Source organism: Lytechinus pictus, chromosome 3, assembly GCF_037042905.1.
Source record: "Lytechinus pictus isolate F3 Inbred chromosome 3, Lp3.0, whole genome shotgun sequence".
NCBI classification, from domain to species: domain Eukaryota; kingdom Metazoa; phylum Echinodermata; class Echinoidea; order Temnopleuroida; family Toxopneustidae; genus Lytechinus; species Lytechinus pictus.
In genome coordinates this window covers 56,726,627-56,748,387 of record NC_087247.1, presented here as the reverse complement: position 1 = coordinate 56,748,387, position 21,761 = coordinate 56,726,627, and the positions used below count along the sequence as shown (strand labels likewise).

Sequence of the window (21,761 nt, the reverse complement as noted above, 5' to 3'; positions counted from 1 at the left end):
GTTGAATATAATGGAAAAATCTACCACATAATTATAATTTAATTTCAATAGGCAATTTTTTTTCCAGCTCGCTTTGCACTCTGGCGACTTTTTACAATTTTTTACAAATTTTCCCACATTGCTATGTTTTGCCCCCTCAAAATATTTGGTTCATTACGCAAATGGGTTGAATAAATGTGTTGTGTAAAAGCTATATTCTGTATATGCCCGCGATTTGATAAAAATAGCGGCAATCTGCAAGGTTTAAATGGCTTTGATATCAAGAAGTTCCGGGGGCTCCGCCCCGGACCCCAACCGCACAGCACTGCGTATGGAAAGGTTGGGCCATGGCCCCAAAAAGTTCTACAAACAAGAACAACAAAAAAAGGAGGAAAGAAAAGCAAAGGAAAAGTGTAGGATATGATTTTATTTACTGAATAGGCCTATAATGTCAAAAAATAGCTCAAAGTTTGATTCTCATGAAAAGGTGATTTTTTTCTCGCTCGCTTCGCTCGGAACTTATATAAAGCAGCACATGTGCTATACTGCGCCCCTCGTTTTATTTTTTTTTACTCTTCACGCTACTGCCCCAAAGAATCCTGTTCACAGTGGCGTACAGACCACAAAAAAGGGAATTTAAAGAGAGAAGAGTGAAATATATTATTCTCTGGATATCATGTCAAAATCTATCACAAACTTTGATTTTTTTATTAAAAGGTCAAAATTTTTGCTCGCTCGCTTCGCTCGCCCGATACGCAATATCTGGCCTTCTCAAAATAGTCGCCTCATTACACCATTACGCCTGTTCATACCATGATATGACCGGGAAATTTTTGGCTCTTGCCCCCCCCCCCCCCCCCCCCTGGCCACCAACCCCTGTTACGCCGCAGGGTAAAACATGCGGTGGTGATGACTATGATAATTATGATGGCGATTGTGACAGTGATTATAATTGGGATTTTTATTAGGATGGTGGTGGTCGGTGGTGACTGGGATCCCTTTCATTTCAGATGATGGTAACGACGATGATGATGATATAGTGAAGGTAAAACCTAATACATTTATGATAATGAAGGTGGGGTAAAGATGGTGTTTGTGATGGCGACGATGGTTTAAAATTATGAGGAAAGATAATTGTAGCCAGAAAATGATGGCCAAATTACGATTGCTTTGATGGCATGATCATAATTTTAATGAAAATGCAGGTGATAACGATTTGGTAATAATGACATAACTGTAATTAATGACATCGATGATTATGATGATGCTGAATGTCATGAGTTGGAAAGCAGATCACATCAAGTTACATCACAGCAACACAAGTTTTAGGTTCAAGTCGTTGAGGTGGGTGACAAGGGGAGGGGATTGGTGGTGGTGGGGGGGGGGGTGCTCTGGATTGTTCACCGGTACTATTTAGTTTTTGCTTCCCCTTGCTTTTATTCAATCTTTTAATTCTTACATTCATCCAATCCTTCTCTCATCCAACTGCACATCGATCAGTAGTCAGTTGCATCATTGGGCAATATTTCATAAAACCGCAATCACCAGTCTTCGGAGTCTCATTACAAATAACATTAAAGGGAATCAAATTTTGGTATAAAATGACGTGTATGAGAGGAGAAAATAAGAAAAAAACCCACAACGGTGAAAGAAATCGGACAAGGAATAAGAAAGCTATGGCTGTTTTAAGTACTTAACCCTAAAACGACTGGGCTATTTTGACGCCTTAGAAGACTGGGAGTTGATTTTACACATTATTAATTGCAGGTTATTATATTAATACAAAATATTTGTTTGATTTCGAATTAACATACTGAAAAAGACAAATGTAATGTACATATATGGTATAAGTTCGTGACTGGTATTTTGCTTCAATTCTATTTCTCACTGCAATCATTCATTTGTATCGGGCTAAATCAACAATTTCCTTATTCATCTCTTTAGCATTTGCTGAATCATTCATTTGCTCATTTTCTTAATTCAATCTCTCAATCATTTATCTCATTCTTTAATTGCTCTATTTCATTCAATTGACCCATTTAATGGTAAAAATTAACAATTTAAAGACTAAAAAACTCTGAAATAAGGGGAGTATGCAATGGGAGTCTCCCATTGCATACTCCCCTTATATTGGGAGTTAAAAATATTAAGGATGAAAAGTATAATAGGACATTCAGAGTTGTCATCAATCAAAGAATATTCATAACTTTTCAACATCCATTGCAGAATATATCGGTGTTGTCCTGTACATGAGATATCATGAATTCAAAGTTTCTTCTCTATTGTGTATATTAATATACACTTTTAATATTACCCCCCCCCCCCCATAAAAAAAAAACTCAGTTGAAGGAAAGACTAATCAGTTCCAATGATCAAATTGACAGAATTATCTCAAGAGGTTGATTATTCTTTGTTTCTTATAAGAACAGCAACTAGTTGACAAGCTCACAAAATGCACCAGAGCTGGACTGAAAATTGCTCAACTTTTTGTAAAAAAACTTTATCATTCTTTTTTTTTTAAAGACTCGATATCAGCGGACTTCCATCTTTACGCAGCATAAAATATCTCACACAAAATTTATGATACCAATACAGCTGTGAGCATTTATTGAAGCAGTAATTGACAGGACAATCATTTATGAACATTATGCACAGATTTCAAGGAACCATGATGCTTAGTTAATTCAGGTACTAGATATTATTTTCAACAATGCAAACTTAAAGCCCCTTTCACAATTGGTTGCGATTCTGTGCAACAATTATTGTGACCAAATGGTCGCAAACTATCGCTCAAGTAACTATGAATAGTTCAGCATAATATTCAAATATTTCTTTAATGAAGGATCCACCAAAATTCATGGTTTAGAAATATGTCACGAAATCATTTCTCCATGAGCCACCCCCTCCACAAACAAGAGAGAAATTATAAAAAGAAGTTTGATTCATATATGAATTACATTTCATTAAATAAAGTCTGGCTTTGATGTAAGATGGTAACTGAAACTAGGATGTTGTGATCCTATACTGCTCTATAAGCCATGCTATACTTACGACTTTTCTTTTTCATGGCTGGCAATCCTATCCCACATGATCAATATTCATAAGTTTAAAGATCCCACATTATCTTTTTAGCACATCACAACCAGCAATTTTGTTTTGGTTTGTTTGTTATTGTCTACTTGCATTATAAACTAAGAGTAGTTTCAAAGATGTCAACATACCTTCAATAAAGTAATTCATGTATTTACCATCACCCCTTCTATCTACATGATATTGTGGATGAACCCAAAAAAATCTACACACTACTGCTGCCTGAAATAAGAAATATTTCAAATTCAAACATAACAATTCATGGAAAGTTCTCTTTTTAAAAAAGAAAAGAATTTGTTACTATTACATCAACTATTAAGTCACTCTAACAGAATCTTAAGTGATTTAAAAGTTGCCAAGCAAAGCCTCTATCTTGGTTTCAAGCTCAGTACGCTTTGCTGTAGTAGCCTTGTCAATGTCTACATATTGATTCTTGGAGAACTTTCCAGCCATGACTTTCTCAGCATTAGTAATGGCTGCTTGGATCAGCTCCTTATGCTGACGGCTCAACTTCTGTACCTCGTTCACCTGTAAATACAGATAACATAGAGATATTCACAGATACATATCATAAGACATACACTGTAAATCAATGAGCCAATAATGGTCACAAAAATGCCCCAAAATTTAATCTAACTACAATGAGTTATGTATCTGATAGATACAGAGGGATTACGTAGATAGATTGATTGATTTCATTTAGATTGATTCAAAATTAGCACATGAATAATATTGGGAAGATTTTATTAATTGAGAAATCTTGATTTGGGGTTTCTTCTACGTGTATCTGCACTTGAGTTAAATGATTATTTTCCATACATCAGGAGCCAGTAAGGTATATGGATTATTACAATTATTACAAATTGAAAAAGGAAATCAGTTGGCACATAATATAAGGTATTTTCTAGGCCCTAGTCATGTCAGATTTTTTTTTGTTCCGGAATCCGCCAGTGTTGTGCCGGTCGGTAAATGAATTCACGAACAGGGAAGTACAAAAAGTCACAGATTATACAATATTGATTTAATTTTTTTTTATTTATATTGATTTTTATTTTTTAACAAACATTCATTAGAAAACAAGGCAAAAGCGAATTTGTGTGTCGCCCACTTATGAAAATAACCAGAAATATCGTGATTTGCGAGGGCACGCAACAGAATTGTATCAAAACTTCATTGTGAAATGACTGGGATGGAATTACACTTTTCATAAGAGCCTTGCACGTAAACTTTAATGTTGACCTGAAAATGACCTTTGACCTTACCATGTGACCTCCGACTGCAGCATAACATGCAGGTCCCCCAAGTCCATCCACCATCCAAGTTTGGTTGAAAAGTGACTTACGGTTGCGGAGTTAGGTGTCATAAGAGAGTCTTGCATGTAAACTTTAACGTTGACCTAAAAATGACCTTTGACCTTTTCATGTGACCTTCGACTGCAGCATAACATGCAGGACCCCCAAGTCCATCTACCATCCAGTGACATACGGTTGCAGAGTTAGGTATCATAAGAGAGTCTTGCATGTAAACTTTAACGTTGACCTAAAAATGACCTTTGACCTTATCATGTGACGTCCGACTGCAGCATAACATGCAGGTCCCCCAAGTCCATCTACCATCCAAGTTTGGTTGAAAAGCGACTTACGGTTGCAGAGTTAGGTGTAATAAGAGTCTTGTATGTAAACTTTAACGTTGACCTGAAAATGACCTTTGACCTTACCATGTGACCTCCGACTGCAGCATAACATGCAGGTCCCCAAGTTCATCTACCATCCAAGTTTGGTTGAAAAGCGACTTACGGTTGTGGAGTTATGTGTCATTAGGATTGTGACGGACGGACGACATTTGGATCCCTAAGTCTCGCCTTCACCTCTGGTGGGCGAGACAAAAATGAGAAATATATTATAAGACGGGAAAAAACTTGCCGATGTTTACGTGGCCATTTTGTTCTCTTTGTTAGTAGCTAAGCTAGGAGACGCATAGAGTCTGCCGCCTTCTATATGCACCTCGTGGCTTAGCTAATATGCGTCTCGTGACTTACTACTAACAAAGAGAACAAGATGGCGACGTAAACATCGGCAAGTTTTTTCCCCGTCTTTTCATAATTTTTTCCCTGTGGTCACCTTAAATGTAAAAAAGAAACCTGGGTTATGATCGGTAAAACTGAATAAAACATACTTGATAATTATGTTAAGATATTCAGAAGAAAATGTTAAACTATTTGTTATGTATTACAATATTTTATCAGAATACCAGAATGGAACCCCCCCTAGAACCCACACACATCGACGGATTCCGCTATTCCATCCGTTCCGACCCAGGCCTAGTATTTTCACTTTCATTATAAACTAAAGGTTCACTATTTTGAAATTTATGATTCTTCATCATGAATCCTGCACCAATTCATTTCACTAGACCAAATCTAACAAAAGAGAGTATTTTGTGGTTCATTGTTAAATGGAATAATTTGTTCAATTTGTTTATCTGCTTCCTTAGATAGTATTTGGCATACCTTATCTCCTACGTCAGCATTCTCCTTGCTGATAGTAGTAGCCAAGTCCTTGATGGTATCAGTAGCTGAACGATATTCACTCTCAATCTTCTTCAAGGTGCCACGGAATCCTATAACAAACAGCAAGAATTCATGTAAATATGCCTTTTCCTAAAATGTCAAATTTATTTTTCAGAAACTTGTACCTTTTCATAAATGACTCAAAATTACAATAATTAAATCACAACAATTTTGCCATTATCGTACTGCTATTAAAACCTTGATATCGATTGGCTAGCGAACATGATTACCAATGGCACTATCCATATGGCAAAGCTATCATATTGGAAGTTCTCTATGAAAGAGGGCTTAGTAATAATAATTGGATTCATATATTGTTTTTCTTTCAGAGGATACAAGAAGCTATTAATGATTTATGATGGGTATTAATGAAGAAAACCTGTAATGTCTATGCATATTCATTAAATTGAATCCTTGTAATATGTAATGATAATCACTCTAGACTCAGTAAAGTACATACATTGCAAGTCTATGTTAGTAGGACTAAAACATGTACCGTTAGCATCCTTGTTAGACTTGTACTTAAAGATGGCATCTTCATAACGCTTGGTGAGACGACTACGTTTGGCTTGTTGGGATGCAACCTCCTCTACTAGACCTGCAACCTTCATGCGAGATTCAGATACTTCATCCTGAAGAAATGGATAAGATAAAGAAGAGCTCAGCTTAAAAGTTTTATAGAATGAAAGCAGTAGCTCATTCAAACGTTCAAAGGAGCAGATTGTTGACATTACTTTCAGACAATTAATATTCAGAAATCAGTTAGATTGATTTTTACATAAGGCAATAGAGTGCAATGGCTAACACATGAATTAACATCACTATAAGAAGCAAGTGCTTTTAATGACATACCTTTGAGATGGAGAAATCCATGCGGACAAGAACAATAATGGTGACAAATAGAAGATAGAAGGCCCCAACTACTAACAGAGGTTCCTGAAGCAGAAGTAGTTTCTGGAATGTGTAATGAAGCTGAAAAAAGGGGAAAAATAAAACACAAATGAATAATGTACTGACTTTACACATTGCTTGCATATAATTTCAGCATTGGATATCATTGCACCACTTATTGTATTCATTGTAATTATACCAAACTCCCTAGATGCTGGAGAATAGATTTATGCAACCACTGTATCTGGGAAGTTAGAATCCAACAACTAGGGTAATAAGGTAAAGTATTTTATAGAGACAATCCTAACTTTAAAGTGATGAAATCAGACTTTTGGAAATTAGACCTAAACATAAATTTTGAAACAAGTCATACGTCTATGTCCTGTATGATGAACAATACTTCCTGTCAAAGGTTTATCGGATAAGTTAACCCTAACCAGACCTGGCTTTTTTGGGTGTTCTATGACTTGGGGGGGGGGGGGGGGGTTTGAACCAACCCCCCCCCCTATTCAGATCTCGGCCACCGATCACGTGAAAGCCATGAAAATTGGCATGATAATAGTGTGGGATGTAATCTACAAGGCTGTATGGTTAATTTTTCTGAAATCATTACCAGTATATTTTATTTCATATGAATTAATTATGCTAATTTATGCATAAATCATATTATTTGCTCTAATTCACTGTAAAAAGCTCATAGAATGCTAATTTTTGTTGTAAATTTTCTTTACACCATTGCTAACAATTCAATTTAAATAAGCCTGGTTTGAAAATGTATTTCTTATGTATTTCATTGTTTTATGAAATTCATATACATTTCTTTGTTATTAGTTACATAGGTTCTGTGACAAAAATCCTTTGTTACTGACTTTATTGGGCAATTGCTACAGTATTATGATTTAGGCAAATTAACTTGGTATCATGTCAGGTGATAAACTTACTTCAAAGTCTGTGATGTGCTGTTCCACCAGTTTGCTCTTAGATGCAACAACAACAGGTCGTCCAATGGTATCAAGATAGGTAAAGTGTTTCTCATCAGCTCCACGCTTTACAGGGTATGGGGTCACCAGATCAAGATTCCTGAAGATGAAATGTTTAATTTCATTAAAAGAAATTTCGAAGAAAACCATATTCAAGATTCATGTATCTTTCAGCACTTTGATAGATTCAGTAATTAAGTATTGTCTCGCCTCGTCAGATGTAAGCAATGTGTTGTTATTATTTTGATTTTCACTTCACCAATATACTCTGGCTAGTTTGGCACAGACGAGAGAAGTGGGGCTAAACTAGCAATGATAAAGAAGGAGAAATTAACCAGTAGATTGTTTGTACTTTATACACACCATCACTTATTTGAACATTTGAATTGATTGTGTTCAAGCATTAAAGACATGATTTAAAAGAGATCCTTAAATCTATGTCCCATGGTAGAGAAATATTGCACAACTTTCAAACTAGCTCTTTTACAGAAAGAACAGGATATCATGCAAGCCACTCTAATTAACAATACATTTAAAAGTATTTTCCACCAAGATTCTACATTTTGTTCCATCATGTATTATGGATTATTGACTGACAAAAAGTTGCCTTTATCTGCATTATTAGATTTTTTTCTCAGAAATTTAAGTATATCATATGTCCCTGGAATGGAATCATACAATTTCTTTCAAGCAAGGTTGGTAAACTAATGAATGCAGGTTTTCCTATCCATGGGAATGAGTAAGGCAACAAAATATTTTTTTTCTGTTTTCGGGGGCACTTTTCCTAAATCTTTAACATTGGATAAGCTTTATACATTACATCGAATGAGGATTTTTCCAAGGGCTCCGGTTTAAGTTTCAAGGGCTCTTTTCAGCATTTCGGGATCATAATATATCGCCCCCAGCCCAGTGTATTTTTTCCCTGGAAAAGTATTACATTCACATTCACTTGACTATAATATCAGTTAACGCATACTGATGAAGCAAATATTTCTTTCAAATTTTTATCTTACTTGGATCCTTCTGGGAGGATGATCTTCAGGACGACTTCATCAACATTCATGTCATCATAGATGTGATCCAAGAAACGCATCTTTAGAATATATTTATCTCCTGCAAATGAAGAAAATGATGTTTCAATCATCAGTTACATAATTGATATTGCAATTGGGAGATATCATGGAATATCATGGCTGAATAGCATAATATAAGTGTCAATATTGCGAGGTACAAAAGAAATGATCTAATTGAGACGGGAAGTGAATGTTTAATATGGATTACTTGTTGTCATACATAATCTATACTCAAGAATTTGGGAGAGAAGCACTTTACCTGAACTGTAAAGATATTCATAGCTTGGCAGATTGTAACCAATATAGTAGTGAGTCTTCCATCCACCGAACAAAGGAAATCGAGGTCTCAGCTCCAACTCTACATAGTCATCATGCTCCACCATATTACTGGTAGAAATGTTACCAATTTCATCACGGTAATAGATATCACGGGCGGCAGCTGGCAGGATGGTCTATTTATGACATAAAAAGGAAATATTGGAAAGATGAGGAATATGAAAGAAAGAAGTTTATTATGAAATACAGAAATATGAGAAACAAGGGAAATTGGCTAAAGGCCTTTTTTTTTGGGGGGGGGGGGTGTGAGAGATAATGATATATACTAATACTTTGTTTCTTTGAATTCTTAGAGGGGATTCTTTTTGTACACTATTTCAAAAGAAGAAAAAAACAACCAAACGTAATTCATAAATTGGTCAAACTGTTAAAAAATATTATTGTGGTTAGGTTAAAATATTTCTAATTGCAGAATAAATCACCAAAGATTTGCCCATGTTCCTACTAAAAATGTTGAATTGTCAAAGAATTTAAAAGCATTCTTTACCTTGTACGACTTGACAGAGGAGAATCCATCTTGTGTTCTCTGGTAGTCATATCTTGAGAAAGATCCTTTGAGTATAGCTCCTGTATGACTAACATCTACAGTCTCTTCTACTGCAATGTTACCCCAATGAGATACTTCAATAACACGAGTCATAGAAGTCACAGTCAAGAAAGGTGAATTATTCTCATAGTGCACCTTCAGTTCAGCCTGTCATAGCAAAATACAAATACATATTATGTCAAAAGTCTGTCTAAATATAAAGCAAAGGTCCAATAACTGTAAATAATACTAAACTTATTACCATTCCTTAGATCACTTTTCATAGACCAATATTTGTATATTTTCTGTCAATGTTTTCTGTTAATCAGATTTAGTGCCATCTGTTGGTAATGTTATGCTTCTACATAAAGTTGTTTCTAATATTTATCTTACAAACTTTGTGATAGAAAACTATGAAGATGCTGAAGATGTGGTTTAATACCTCCAAAAGAAAAAATAAATATTTCCTTTTTTTTTTTTTGGGGGGGGGGGGGGATTTGATACTTCAATTCGGAGATGGAGAGCTTGCTTGAAATCTTTACCCAGCAATAGTTCTGTGATATTCTTGAACTTACTTTTAAACTAATTATGGATATAAGATTTTTTCCTTTCATTTTTACAATGGACTTTCATTTTATTACCTCACTCATTGGAGCAACATCTTCGTAAGGACCATATGTGATGACGTCTTCATTATGGGAAACTGGATTAACCTTGCTAAAAGACTCCACATTGCTGGAAGAAATTATCACCTGTGGAAAAAAATAATTCTTTTTAACACCAAAACAAAGCAACTACGTGTAGATTTGGCAGCAGATCATAAACAGGTGCCTATATTTAAAAAAAAACCGAACATTACAAACCAAAAAATAGATTTTACCTATTTCATTTGCTGATACATTGATATTAACTATTCATTTTATTTCTCGGGATACAAATCCAATAATTTTAATTGAAAAAAATTGGTAATGTTAACTGATCATTCTAAATCGAACATTACAAACCAAAAAATAGATTTTACCTATTTCATTTGCTGATACATTGATATTAATTATTCATTTTATTTCTAGGGATACAAATCCAATAATTTTAATTGAAAAAAATTGGTAATGTTAACTGATCATCTGTGGCAATAGAAGATACAAAATGGTCGGTTAACATTAACAAACAATATCCCTATCAAATTTTATATCAAACAATATTACCTTTGTCGTCTGTGTCTTTGTTGCATATGGTGTCAAAAAGTATGCATTGCCAGTGAATTCAACGAACTGTTTCTCACTCTGAGTGATCTTAGCTGGATACGGCCTGAGTGTGTGAGTGAATACAGATTCTATGCTCACATCTACTGATGCACCACCTGCCAATGGAGAGTCCAACTTCACACTGTAGAATGCATCTCCCCTAAATTACAAGAAGAAATAACTCTTTTTTTGTTACTTCCATCTAACACTTCATATATAACTGATGTAATCATGTTAAATAGAGTCACAGGCTGAAGTAAAAAAATAATAAGTTCAAATAATATGCAGGATTATTATCCAAGTCTGCATATCAGTGATTTAAAAAGATGCAATTAATAATATCAACAAGTAGAATGCCTCTGGCAGTCTTGCCTGCATTACATGATTCGATATAGCAGCAGTGCTGACTTTGAAAACGACTATTGAATGATCATTCACAAAAGACTCATATTATAATAAAATAGTACGTCCATTGACCCAAAATGACCTTTGACCATGATCATGTGATCTAAGACGTGTGCAAAACAATAATTCATACTTGATTACCCTTACATGTATGTCTATATTCCATGAACTACATGTGTAGATCCGTACACTTTCTAAGTTGTGATGTCAATTCAACAAAATACACCAAACATGGTGTTCATTGCCCTTCAATGACCTTTGATCTTAGTCATGTGACCTGAAATGCGCACAGGATACTAAGGGATAAATGGGTACTCTTGATTGGAGACTCAGGGCTCTCACTTAACTTTTTTCTTTGGTTGCCAGCCGGGGAACCTTTACCAATTTTTAGAATGCCATTTGGCATTTTAGGTTGCCACAATGAAGTTCAGGTAATAACTGATGATTGTACACTAACACATGTGTTGCTCTGGAAAGCCTGCAGCAAACTTTCAGGTTGTCAAAATCAATTAATAAAAATAAAAAATAAAAATTAATGTTGGCTTGCACAGCTATTTTTGTATGAAGAATTTAATGAGTATTGTGAAATTTGAATAGGTGTGTAATTTGGTATTTAATATAAACAATAGAATACAGTTCGCATACACTAATTGTTGCTATGTCGGTCACATCTCTGACAAGCATTCAGGATGTCAAGAGCAGCCATTATTTAGGAAGTATAAAATTTGGATATACGTGAGCACATGTACAAATGTATGTGTTAAGGCTGAAGGTCTATTTGCAATGTAATACATATGTATAATTTAGTTTGTTCACTACATGTTGCTATGTCTGTCAAGCCTCTGACAATGTTCAGGTTGTCAATAAGCAGCCATTGTTAAAAAAGTATACATGTATGAAATTGGAATACATTATGTGACTTTCTTAACTCCGATTTTGGTTAGAATCCAGTTTGTAAATATTTGATGCTATGTCTGTCAAGTCTCGAGCAAGCTCTGACACATTTCAACTTGTCAAGGGAAACTTCTCAATTTCTCATTGTCAGCCGACATGCATACATGGTTATGACCTAGGTTTGAAGATCTACAGTTGTCCAGAGAATGAGATATGTCCATATATACAGTAATGACCTCTATGACCTTTGACCTTGTAACCCCAACGTCTACTCTACTCGGATCAATGTCCATCCAATATGAATGTAGGAACCAAGTTTGAAGTATATCATTCAAACAGTTTTTCACTTATTGCTACATTTCCATGTATAGCAATATGACCTCTATGACCTTTGACCTCATGATGAGCAAATATAATCAGATCATCGTCACTCCGATATGTACACATGATTCAAGTTCTTATTACAACTTGGCATTCAAAATATCCTCAATCTTCTTTTGAAATTGCCAGATTTTGAGTTGCTCATCAATATTCATGAATCTACACAAATAGGCAATCATGCTCATGCATATTAATGAGTAAGATCACACACGTTCATAAAATAGCAAGGAAAATATGTCAATTTTTCTGTCTTAAAAAAATGAAGATGTAACAACTGCGCAAGTAAAGTTTAGTCCTGAGACCCTTTTCCACAATCTTGATCTGATAATATATATTGACGGACAAACTGTTGCGCCCTCTACATTTTGTGCATTCACTAACCATAACATAAGTGCTATATTGTTTCTACATAAACTTGCAACACCCAAACTCATCATGTCAAAGTATTAAGCTGTACAGTTCTCACTGAGGACTTAGCCAAACTTTGACAGACAGGCAGTCAATCTTAGACCTCATTGGCAGACAAAGTTTTGGCTCCATTAGATCGCAAAGCACATGGCTTGATCGAGAACATGTGCTTAGATTTGGGCGATCTTTCGGATCTGAAACTCTGAGGCAATGCGATCTTGAAAGATGTTATTCCTGTTCCTGAAGTTGTAAACTTTGGACTGGAAAAGCATTATTGCTTGCCACAAAATTCCGGAGAGTTCTATTCTCTTTGAGAAAAAAATATCCGGAATTTTCTTGGTTGCCATCCGGGCAACCATGGCGGGACTTTTGGGTTGCCCGCCGGTAGTTTTGGTTGCCAATAGCACCCGGGCAACCGCTAATTTCGAGCCCTGGAGACTGGAGATTATTTCGATTGCTCGATATTTAATTGAAAACAAGAAGTATGTAAAAAATAAGTAAAGAATCACAAACAAATTCATTCCAGACTTACTGTTTTCCTTCAACAGCTGTTTCTGCTATGGACAGGGAATTTTGTTCATCTCCAGATCCAGTCTGTAATGAAAGTCAGGCCAATTAAAAAAAAAAACATTACACCTGTCTATCATCATCTATAGTCTTTTAAACTGATACATGTACTTGAAAACATAAGATGCAGATTGAATACAACAGCAATGTTTTGTGGAAATGAATCTGTAACTCCAGCATTGGAAATACATGAGGGCAATGGGCAATTTCGCCCTAATGACAGCCAAAATTGGCCCTAAAATTTGCAAAATGGAATGCTTTGGGGAGACCATCTTTTCAAAGTTGCCCAAGATCTGCCAAAGTGAACATTAAGAAAATCAATATTATACATCATACAGCAGAATAATGAGATATGCTTTTATACCCCCCCCCCAAAAAAAAGCACCTGCAAATTAAAAAGGTACATGTAGTTCCCTATATTCAACATCGACAATCACCCCAGTGAGCTCCCTGTTGCACCCACAAATGTAATAACGCCCACAAATGTAATAACACTTTACCCACAATGTAATAATTTCACCCACAAATGTAATAATGCACTTTACCCACAAATGTAATAAATTTGAAGGGATTTTTGGCGAATCCGTTCTAAACTAAAATCCTATAGTAATGCGTTCATATAGCACAAAAGTGCAAAGTCTTTTTTCCGGACCCGGTTAATAAAACATTATAGTACAAGTCCAAAGTCTTTTTCCAGACCCGGTTGTTTCAAAATTATAATATACGTCCAAAGTCTTTTTTCCAGACCCGGTTAATTCAAAAATTATAATGCAAGTCCAAAGTCTTTTTTCAGACCCGGTTGTTTCAAAATTATAATATATGTCCAAAGTCTTTTTTCCAGACCCGGTTAATTCGAAAATTATAATGCAAGTCCAAAGTCTTTTTTTCAGACCGGGTTGTTTGTGGGAAATACAATTAGAATGGACTTAATCTGTATGCTTAAGTTTTGACCCCCTCATTTGAACAAAAAATACAGAAAGAGTTCTGCAGTGTTTCTTTATAAAGAGAAAAATATTATGTTGCCTTGGTAATGCTTGAATTAAACTTAAAAAAAAAACAATGTTGCAAAGGGCCAGTTGCCATGGCAACAGCTTATTTCCCTCTAGAAAGGTAAAAATATTGATAAAAATGTAGATTACTTGTGTGGTCATAATTCCATTTTCAATAATTTTAAGGTACTAATTGAGATATGTTTGTGACTAAATTTATAAATATAACATCTTAAGCCATTGCCATGGCAACCAGATAACATCTAAGTTTAAAAAACAACAACATGGATGACAAGGTTATGAACAGGTGAAAAATACAATGAAAATTAACTTAATGTACATGCATAAGGTTTGACCTACTAAATTAATTTAGGGAAAATAATACAGTGAGTGTATGACTAATTAAAATGATAGAATGATGTTGCCTTGGTAATACTTGAATTCAACGATAAATAACAATGTTGCAAATGGCCTGTTGCCATAGCTACGGATCATTTAGTACCAGTTTTGATTAAAAAAAGGACTGTAGAATCTGATTTTTCTTGCATTTCCCCTAATCTTAGTGTGCTATAAAACATAGATATGTTTGATGCAAAATGTATAAAGCTATTGCCATGGCAACCAAATAATATCTAATTTACAAAAAGAATAGTAATTTGGATGACAAGATTATGGACAAGTGGAAGATACAATTACAAATAACTCAATGTTCGAAAGGTTTGGCCAGTCATTCAATTTTGAACAAAAAGTTCACCAAGTATTGTGCATGAGTTCATTGGAATAATAAATTGATGTTGCCTTGGAAATACTTGAATTTAATGATAAATATTAGTGTTTCAAATGTCCTGTTGCCATGGCAACGGCTCATTTCCCCCAAGAAAAGTATCAGCAGCTTTGACAAACAAAAACATAGTAAAATCTGATTTTTCTTTCATTTCCCCTAATTTTAGGGTGTTAAAGTGATTGGTTAACATTGGTTTGACTTTTAAAAAATCTGAGCTAGAAGGTCACACTTGTCACCTGTGTCTGTGATATGTTACGAAAATGAAGCCCAGAAAAAATTGCGTTCGAAAATAATTATTTAGTGCTTCAAAAATTGAAATATAAAGTGACCGAAAACACCATCTTAATTTCATCCCATACACTTATGTGTACTATTTAGGCGTCTATAAGACGCCTATTTACAAAATCGGGGTTTGCCTCTCAATAATGGTTGTTTTCAGGGTTTATTAGTTCTAATACATGCACTTGTACACATGTTTCATCTTGGTTTGAGAATTTTTTTAATCGGATGCTCACAAAGTTAAACAATACCTTTAAGCATATAATGCTTGTTGTTAATATTTAGATAACATCTTCAGCCATTGCCATGGCAACCAATTAAGATGTAATTTATAAAACACAAAAATAATACGGTTGAAGTGATAATGGACAGGTGGAATGTAAAATGAAAATTTACTTAATCTACATAATGTTTGACCAGTCATTAAGTTTCGGACAAAAATTACAGTAAGTGTTCTGCATGAGTTCATTGGCATGATAAAAACTGATGTTGCCTTGGTTATGCTTGAATTTGATGATATCAATGTTTACAAATGTGTGTTCTGTTGCCATGGCAACGGATCATTTTATTCCCCAGAAAGTACCATCTTTGATAAATAAATACCTACATGTAGTAGAATCTTATTTTTCATTCATTTCCACTAAGTTTAGGGTGCCAAACATACATACACGTACATGTTTGTTGTTAAATGTATAAATAACATCTTAAGGCATTGCCATTGGCAATAACATAACATTTAATTTACCAAAAAATAACATGTCTGACAAGATAATGGACTTCATATGCATTCAATTGGGAGCCTGAAAATTATCATTTTGGTCATCTATATCATGTTTATTTACCATTTACATGGGAATGTATGTTTTTTTTGAGAAATTAATCCGTTGCCATGGCAACGGCCGAAAATGGCATTTATAAATTTACCTCCCATCTTTAAAATAAATCTTACGGCATATACTAATACCGGTACTTGTGAAAGTTTCATGCTTTAGTAAAAATTTGCACAATTGTTGTGATTTTTGGAGCTTATCCGCTCTACTATAAGCTGTTTGGCAGGTTCACATAATGATTTACAAATCACTGGATCACAGAAATATGACAAGCAAAATATGTGAAACTACTTTGTTTGTCAATCTGTCAATCATATACACCCCTCTGCATAAGTTAATGTGGAAAGAGTTCTTCTTGCAACAGCCAGCCAAAATAACAAAAGATTGTAAAGACTTCTGGTTCATTTACTTCCTGTTTCTCCATTTTTAAATATTTTTTATAGTGTTTCTTACTTTAGCGGAGACTCAAACTAACTCGTAGTATCGGCTTAGAGGTTTTCTAATGATCATAAGCCGATATTACGAGTTGGTCTACGACTATTCTAGGCTCAGACCCTTTAAAGGGGAATCCAACCCAAATAAAAACTTGCTTTTATAAGAAAAGGAAAAATCAGACAAGTTGATAGGTGAACAATATTGGACAAACAACAATACCCTTTTTACACACGCTAAAATTTCCTTAACCCCGTATTATAGGTGGGGCTAAATTGCCATTTAGCCCCACCTATAGTACGGGGTTAAGCTTAGCCCACTTTCTTTTTACACAGCATTTTTGCAAAGTGGGCTAACCCCACCTATAGTACGGGATTATTTGGCCCTGCAAAAAAGCAGGGTTATCCCAGCAATTGCGGTGCTAAGAGCGATAGTACGGGGTTAAGATCGCTAGTGTAAAACGAAAGTGGGCTAAGCGCTCCCATTCATGCCCCGCAACAGTGCCGGCCCTGTTGTCCAATCAGAGGTTAGCATAATGAATATTCATGAACAGCGAACACGGCGATGAGAATCAAGCAAATAACGTAATTAGGTCTATCGTATAGCCGGTAAACAATTCCGAGTGAAGTACTTGTACCACGAATGATCGACAAATGTATTTAAAGCGCGCGCAATTTTGGATATGACCCGAATGACCCCTCAGTGCGCTCGTGAATATTCATGAGCTACCACTAGTCCGGGGTTAGTGAGTTTCGTGTGTGAAAAGCAAGCATTCCTTATCCGGGGTCAGCAATAACAATTTGGCATGTGTTAAAAGGAAAAAAAAATAGTATGGGGTTAAGGATAGTACGGGGTTAGCGATAGTCCGGGGCTAAGAAAATCCTGTGTAAAAAGGGCACAAGAAAGTTATGAATTTCTAAAAGTTGTAAATATTGGTAATCACTACACTCATGGAGACTTCAGATTGACCGCATATGGGATGTCATAGTGATGTACGGCAAGGACTACTCTTCCATGTACTCCAATACATATTATGGCTAAAATGTAATTTTCCCCAAATTTTTTATTTCAAATGATATTTTTCATTCATGAGGACATTAAACAATAAACTACCTGGGTTATATTTAGATTACTGCCCCAGGGGAATGGGTAAAACCACAAATCCCTGATAATAAAGTACATGGCCTATGGGAAAGTTGTCCTTGCCCCTTGTCATAATTTACTTACCCAGTTGCCAATTTGAAATCTACATACTATTAGTGATCTTAATTTTAAAGCAGCTATAACTCTCAGTCTCTTATTGCTTGTCCAATTCTTTCAATCTTTCACCATTCTGTTTAATTTATTTTTCTCCTTCCCAACACAACATTTTATGGCCAAGGCTGGATTCCCCTTTAATGACTAAATAGACCGATATCTATGGACAATTACACGCACTCGATTTTGCTTTAAAAACATTGACAGAATAAAGCCATATTTTGGTATGTATTTCCACTCTCCCATCATATATGTTCTGTATTACTATAAGGGCTAAGTATATATTACTTTAAATCTTCTCCAAAATAATAATATATTTTGGCTGTCGCAAAAGGAACTCTTCCCGTTGATTAAGGTGTATGTTGATTACCCACATATGTTTTCAACAAAATATATAATCAGGAGCCTAGGAAGTGGGGGGGGGGGGGGGCTTTAGCCCCCCACTTTTTTCCAAAGCTGTGTACAAAAACGTAAAAATGACCATAGAATGGAAGGTCTATCGTCTTAAAATATATATGACTGCATCAATATATTTGACTGCCCCCCCCCCTGGGGGAAAGTTATGAGTCAGTGTCACTGTTATGTTCCCTATGTTCAGTAACCCAGGGTGCTTAGGCCCGCGTAGCGGTCCGGAGCCCAGGACTCATCCGTGTAATACTATATTCTACTCCCATTTTGGAGAGTATATACTAGTATATACTCTCCAAAATGGGAGTAGAATGGGGTCGCAATAGCACTCCAAATAAAAGGGAAAAAAAATAAATTATGCACTTACCTCGATTATATGGATGAAGGTCTATCATGACACAATCCTAACATCGAGGCACCAACTGGACCCTCAAAAAAAAGGAAAAGTTAGGCGTCTATGTCGCGTTCGTTTTGGTATCGATCGGCCATTTTGTTTTCAATTTCGACAGGAGAACAAACGAAACAGAACTTTTCCTTTTTTTTGAGGGTCCAGTTTGTGCCTCGATGTCAGGATTCTGTGCCACGATAGACCTTCATCCACATAATCAAGGTAAGTGCATAATTTATTTTGTCCCCTTTTATTTGGAGTTCTATTGCGACCCCATTCTACCCCATTTTGGAGAGAATATGTGTGACTAGTATTACAGACGAGTCCTGCGGGCTGGAGCCCCCTGGGATATATGTTCAGATCCCGGGGGGGTGGTCACTTCCATTGACGAGTGGATACCATGGGGTCTCGAAAAGCACCCTAAACAAGTATTTTCCATATTCTGAAATGCACCCCTTAAGTATTGGTATGTGGAACCCTACCCTTAACCACCCAAGGGTTCATTACATGCCGCCGCGCACAGAAAATTCAAGCCATAGAAGTCGTGTGTTGTGGACCCAAGAAGTGAGATCCCAGCACGCGCGACCCACTAGTTAGAAATCCACTGCCAAACGCGGTTCGTGGTGCGAGGTTAGTATACTAATACTAACCTCGCAATACGTGTGAGTGACCCTTAACAAGTATTGGGAGCAAAATGATACCCTTTGCAAGTATTCTTTGAATTGAACCCCTAAACAAGTACAGCGATATTTTAATTGTTATATGTCAAAGACGTCGGGTTTACCTTTGTCCTACATCATTGGGTTTAGTACGGCCCCACCTCCCGCTAATTGGACTCTAAACACGTAGCGTTGACCGGGGCAATTTTATCAGTACATCCTTGGCTTAACATTTTTGTCTTGTATAGTATACCCTCGCAAATTTGATCCAGCTTTCCGAGCGAAATCGATACCCTTTTTTCATTATTTTAGTGTTTTCGACACCCTTATTACGTTACGTACGTAAAAAACATGCCCTATCTTGAAAAAGACATCCTTTTTACGCATTCATTTTGGTAGCGCATGGTATCCACTCGTATGGCAAGTTCCCCCAAGTCTGCGCACTCGCGTATCTGCACGATTCTATTAAAAGAAGATACGCAACGAACACAGACTTAACACATGCAATACATAGACAGGTATTCATAAAAAAAAATTGACTCAAAATAGTGGAAAAATAATGAATTTAGGGCATTTCATGTGACGGCCTCAAAATGTAGCCTTTCTCATCAAAATCCCTGAATCGTGTGCAAACAGACATGGCCTTGGGGTACCATTTTTTTTCAATCTGAAAATGACTGCCCGAGGTTTTAAAAAAAAATCCTATATTTTCTTTCATTTTTCATTGAAAAATTTGGTACGCTTACTCATAATAATATAAGGAACATTATTAACTGAAAGATTTTGTGAAATAAGAAGAAATTCATGTTAAATCTTAACTCAAATTGTTAGGTGCGCAGACTTGGGGCCCACCTTTATTATAGTCTAATCTAAGGCCAGGGCCTACTAGTACTACACAGTACACTACCATGACTACAGAAGTCAGAACCACTCCCCGATTTAGTCTACCCACTTACAGTTACAGTAGCACCAAGGAAGGCAAGGTTGTCGACCAGAGCTGAATCAAGAGCAAAGACGAAAAACCCTGCTGACGATTTGCCTGTATTTTCAAGAGTCACTACAAATGAGATCTTCACGAGCTGGGAGGCCACGTCGACTGTTCGCTCAACCTTCGTGTTGATCAAGTCTGGATTGATCGACGACTTCGACGGTTTTGCGGCAGTAAATGCCACAAGTAGGAAACAAGCAGTTGCAATTTGAAGAAGATACTTCATTGTAAACTAATGACAGAGCTGTTTCAGTCAATATTCATAAAAATTAAAATGTTGAATGAGTGGCCGAATTCCCCAGTCAAGCTTGGTAGTAGTTTTTGAGACGAGCTCTGGCATCAGCCCTAGATTAGAAAGCACGCAGCGAATCGAAAGACCGTATTCTGGCGGCGTACGTGCGTGACGATCGGGCGCCCGCGTTGCATTGCGATATTGGCACAGGGGTTGGTTCTGCTCGCGATCTCCGGCCTGGCTCTAACGCAGAGTAGCGGTTATAGCTAGTACAGCCAAAATCCGGTACGACGCTTTTATCCAGGCCATGAGACTGATATGGGCCGCGCCGACTGATACAGGCAAACTCGCCCGTGAAGAGTTCGAACATATTTTATTTCGCACCCAAAGGGAGATGGAAGACGTAAAAAGAAGAAAATGGAAAAGAAATCAAGTTCTACAGCAAGTTATTGTCAACAACCTTTCGTTTATTAAAGATTGTGCCACATTGGACTATTAATATACTATTGGTTCATTTTTTAGCATGAGAAATTAAGATTGTAAATGTAAATGCAAGTGCTGGCCAGGAATGAGTCGAAACTATCTTACCGACTCGTACTGAGGTCGATGGTAAATTGACTCGCTGACGTGCGCCACGTATGCTTGAGTAGCTTGTCACGTGATTATTATGGAAACCTTCCCACCATCTCCAAAGTGTCTTTGGACCCCTCCCGATATTCATTGAATTTCAAAGGCGGCGAAGGGGGGGGGGGGGGGGGTCCTGTCCCCCCTAAATTTGTGGGGGGGGGACGTTGATAACCTTTCCCCCCTTTTTTTTTGCTTGTCAATTTTGTTTCCTGCGTCCCCCCTAAATTCAGGTGGACCCCCTACAATTTTTGAATTTTTGTGGTCCCCCCCTAAAATTTTGGTTGATAACCTTTTTTTTTTTTGGCTTATCCAATTTTTTTACCTGTGTCCATCCCAAAATTTCTGGTGGACCCCCCTTAATTTCTTGGCTTCCGCCGCCAATGTTGAATTTTAATCCCTGCATGTGAATTGCTTATAAATCGGGGATGGGGTGAAACTCCCTTCCACCAATAGCAGCACAAAAAAGAGGGAAATGTGAAGGAAAGGCGACAAAACAGGATGATGAGAGTAGGGAACAAAAGTGAATAAGGAAAGGGGAATAATTG

General features: G+C 36.4%; 1 protein-coding gene across 1 annotated transcript; it reads right to left on the bottom strand.

Moving 5' to 3' along the window:
- Positions 1-2,556: 2,556 nt before the first annotated feature.
- Positions 2,557-20,963, bottom strand: LOC129256941 (dolichyl-diphosphooligosaccharide--protein glycosyltransferase subunit 1-like). Its single transcript, XM_054895166.2, has 12 exons — positions 20,326-20,963; positions 13,309-13,370; positions 10,650-10,848; positions 10,086-10,196; positions 9,406-9,612; positions 8,842-9,034; positions 8,523-8,622; positions 7,471-7,609; positions 6,491-6,610; positions 6,135-6,270; positions 5,579-5,688; positions 2,557-3,597 (listed from the first exon to the last, which is right to left on the bottom strand). The coding sequence occupies exons 1-12, from the start codon at positions 20,581-20,583 to the stop codon at positions 3,415-3,417; spliced, it is 1,818 nt and encodes a 605-aa protein (XP_054751141.1). The 5' UTR covers positions 20,584-20,963; the 3' UTR covers positions 2,557-3,414.
- Between the last annotated feature and the right edge of the window lie 798 nt (positions 20,964-21,761).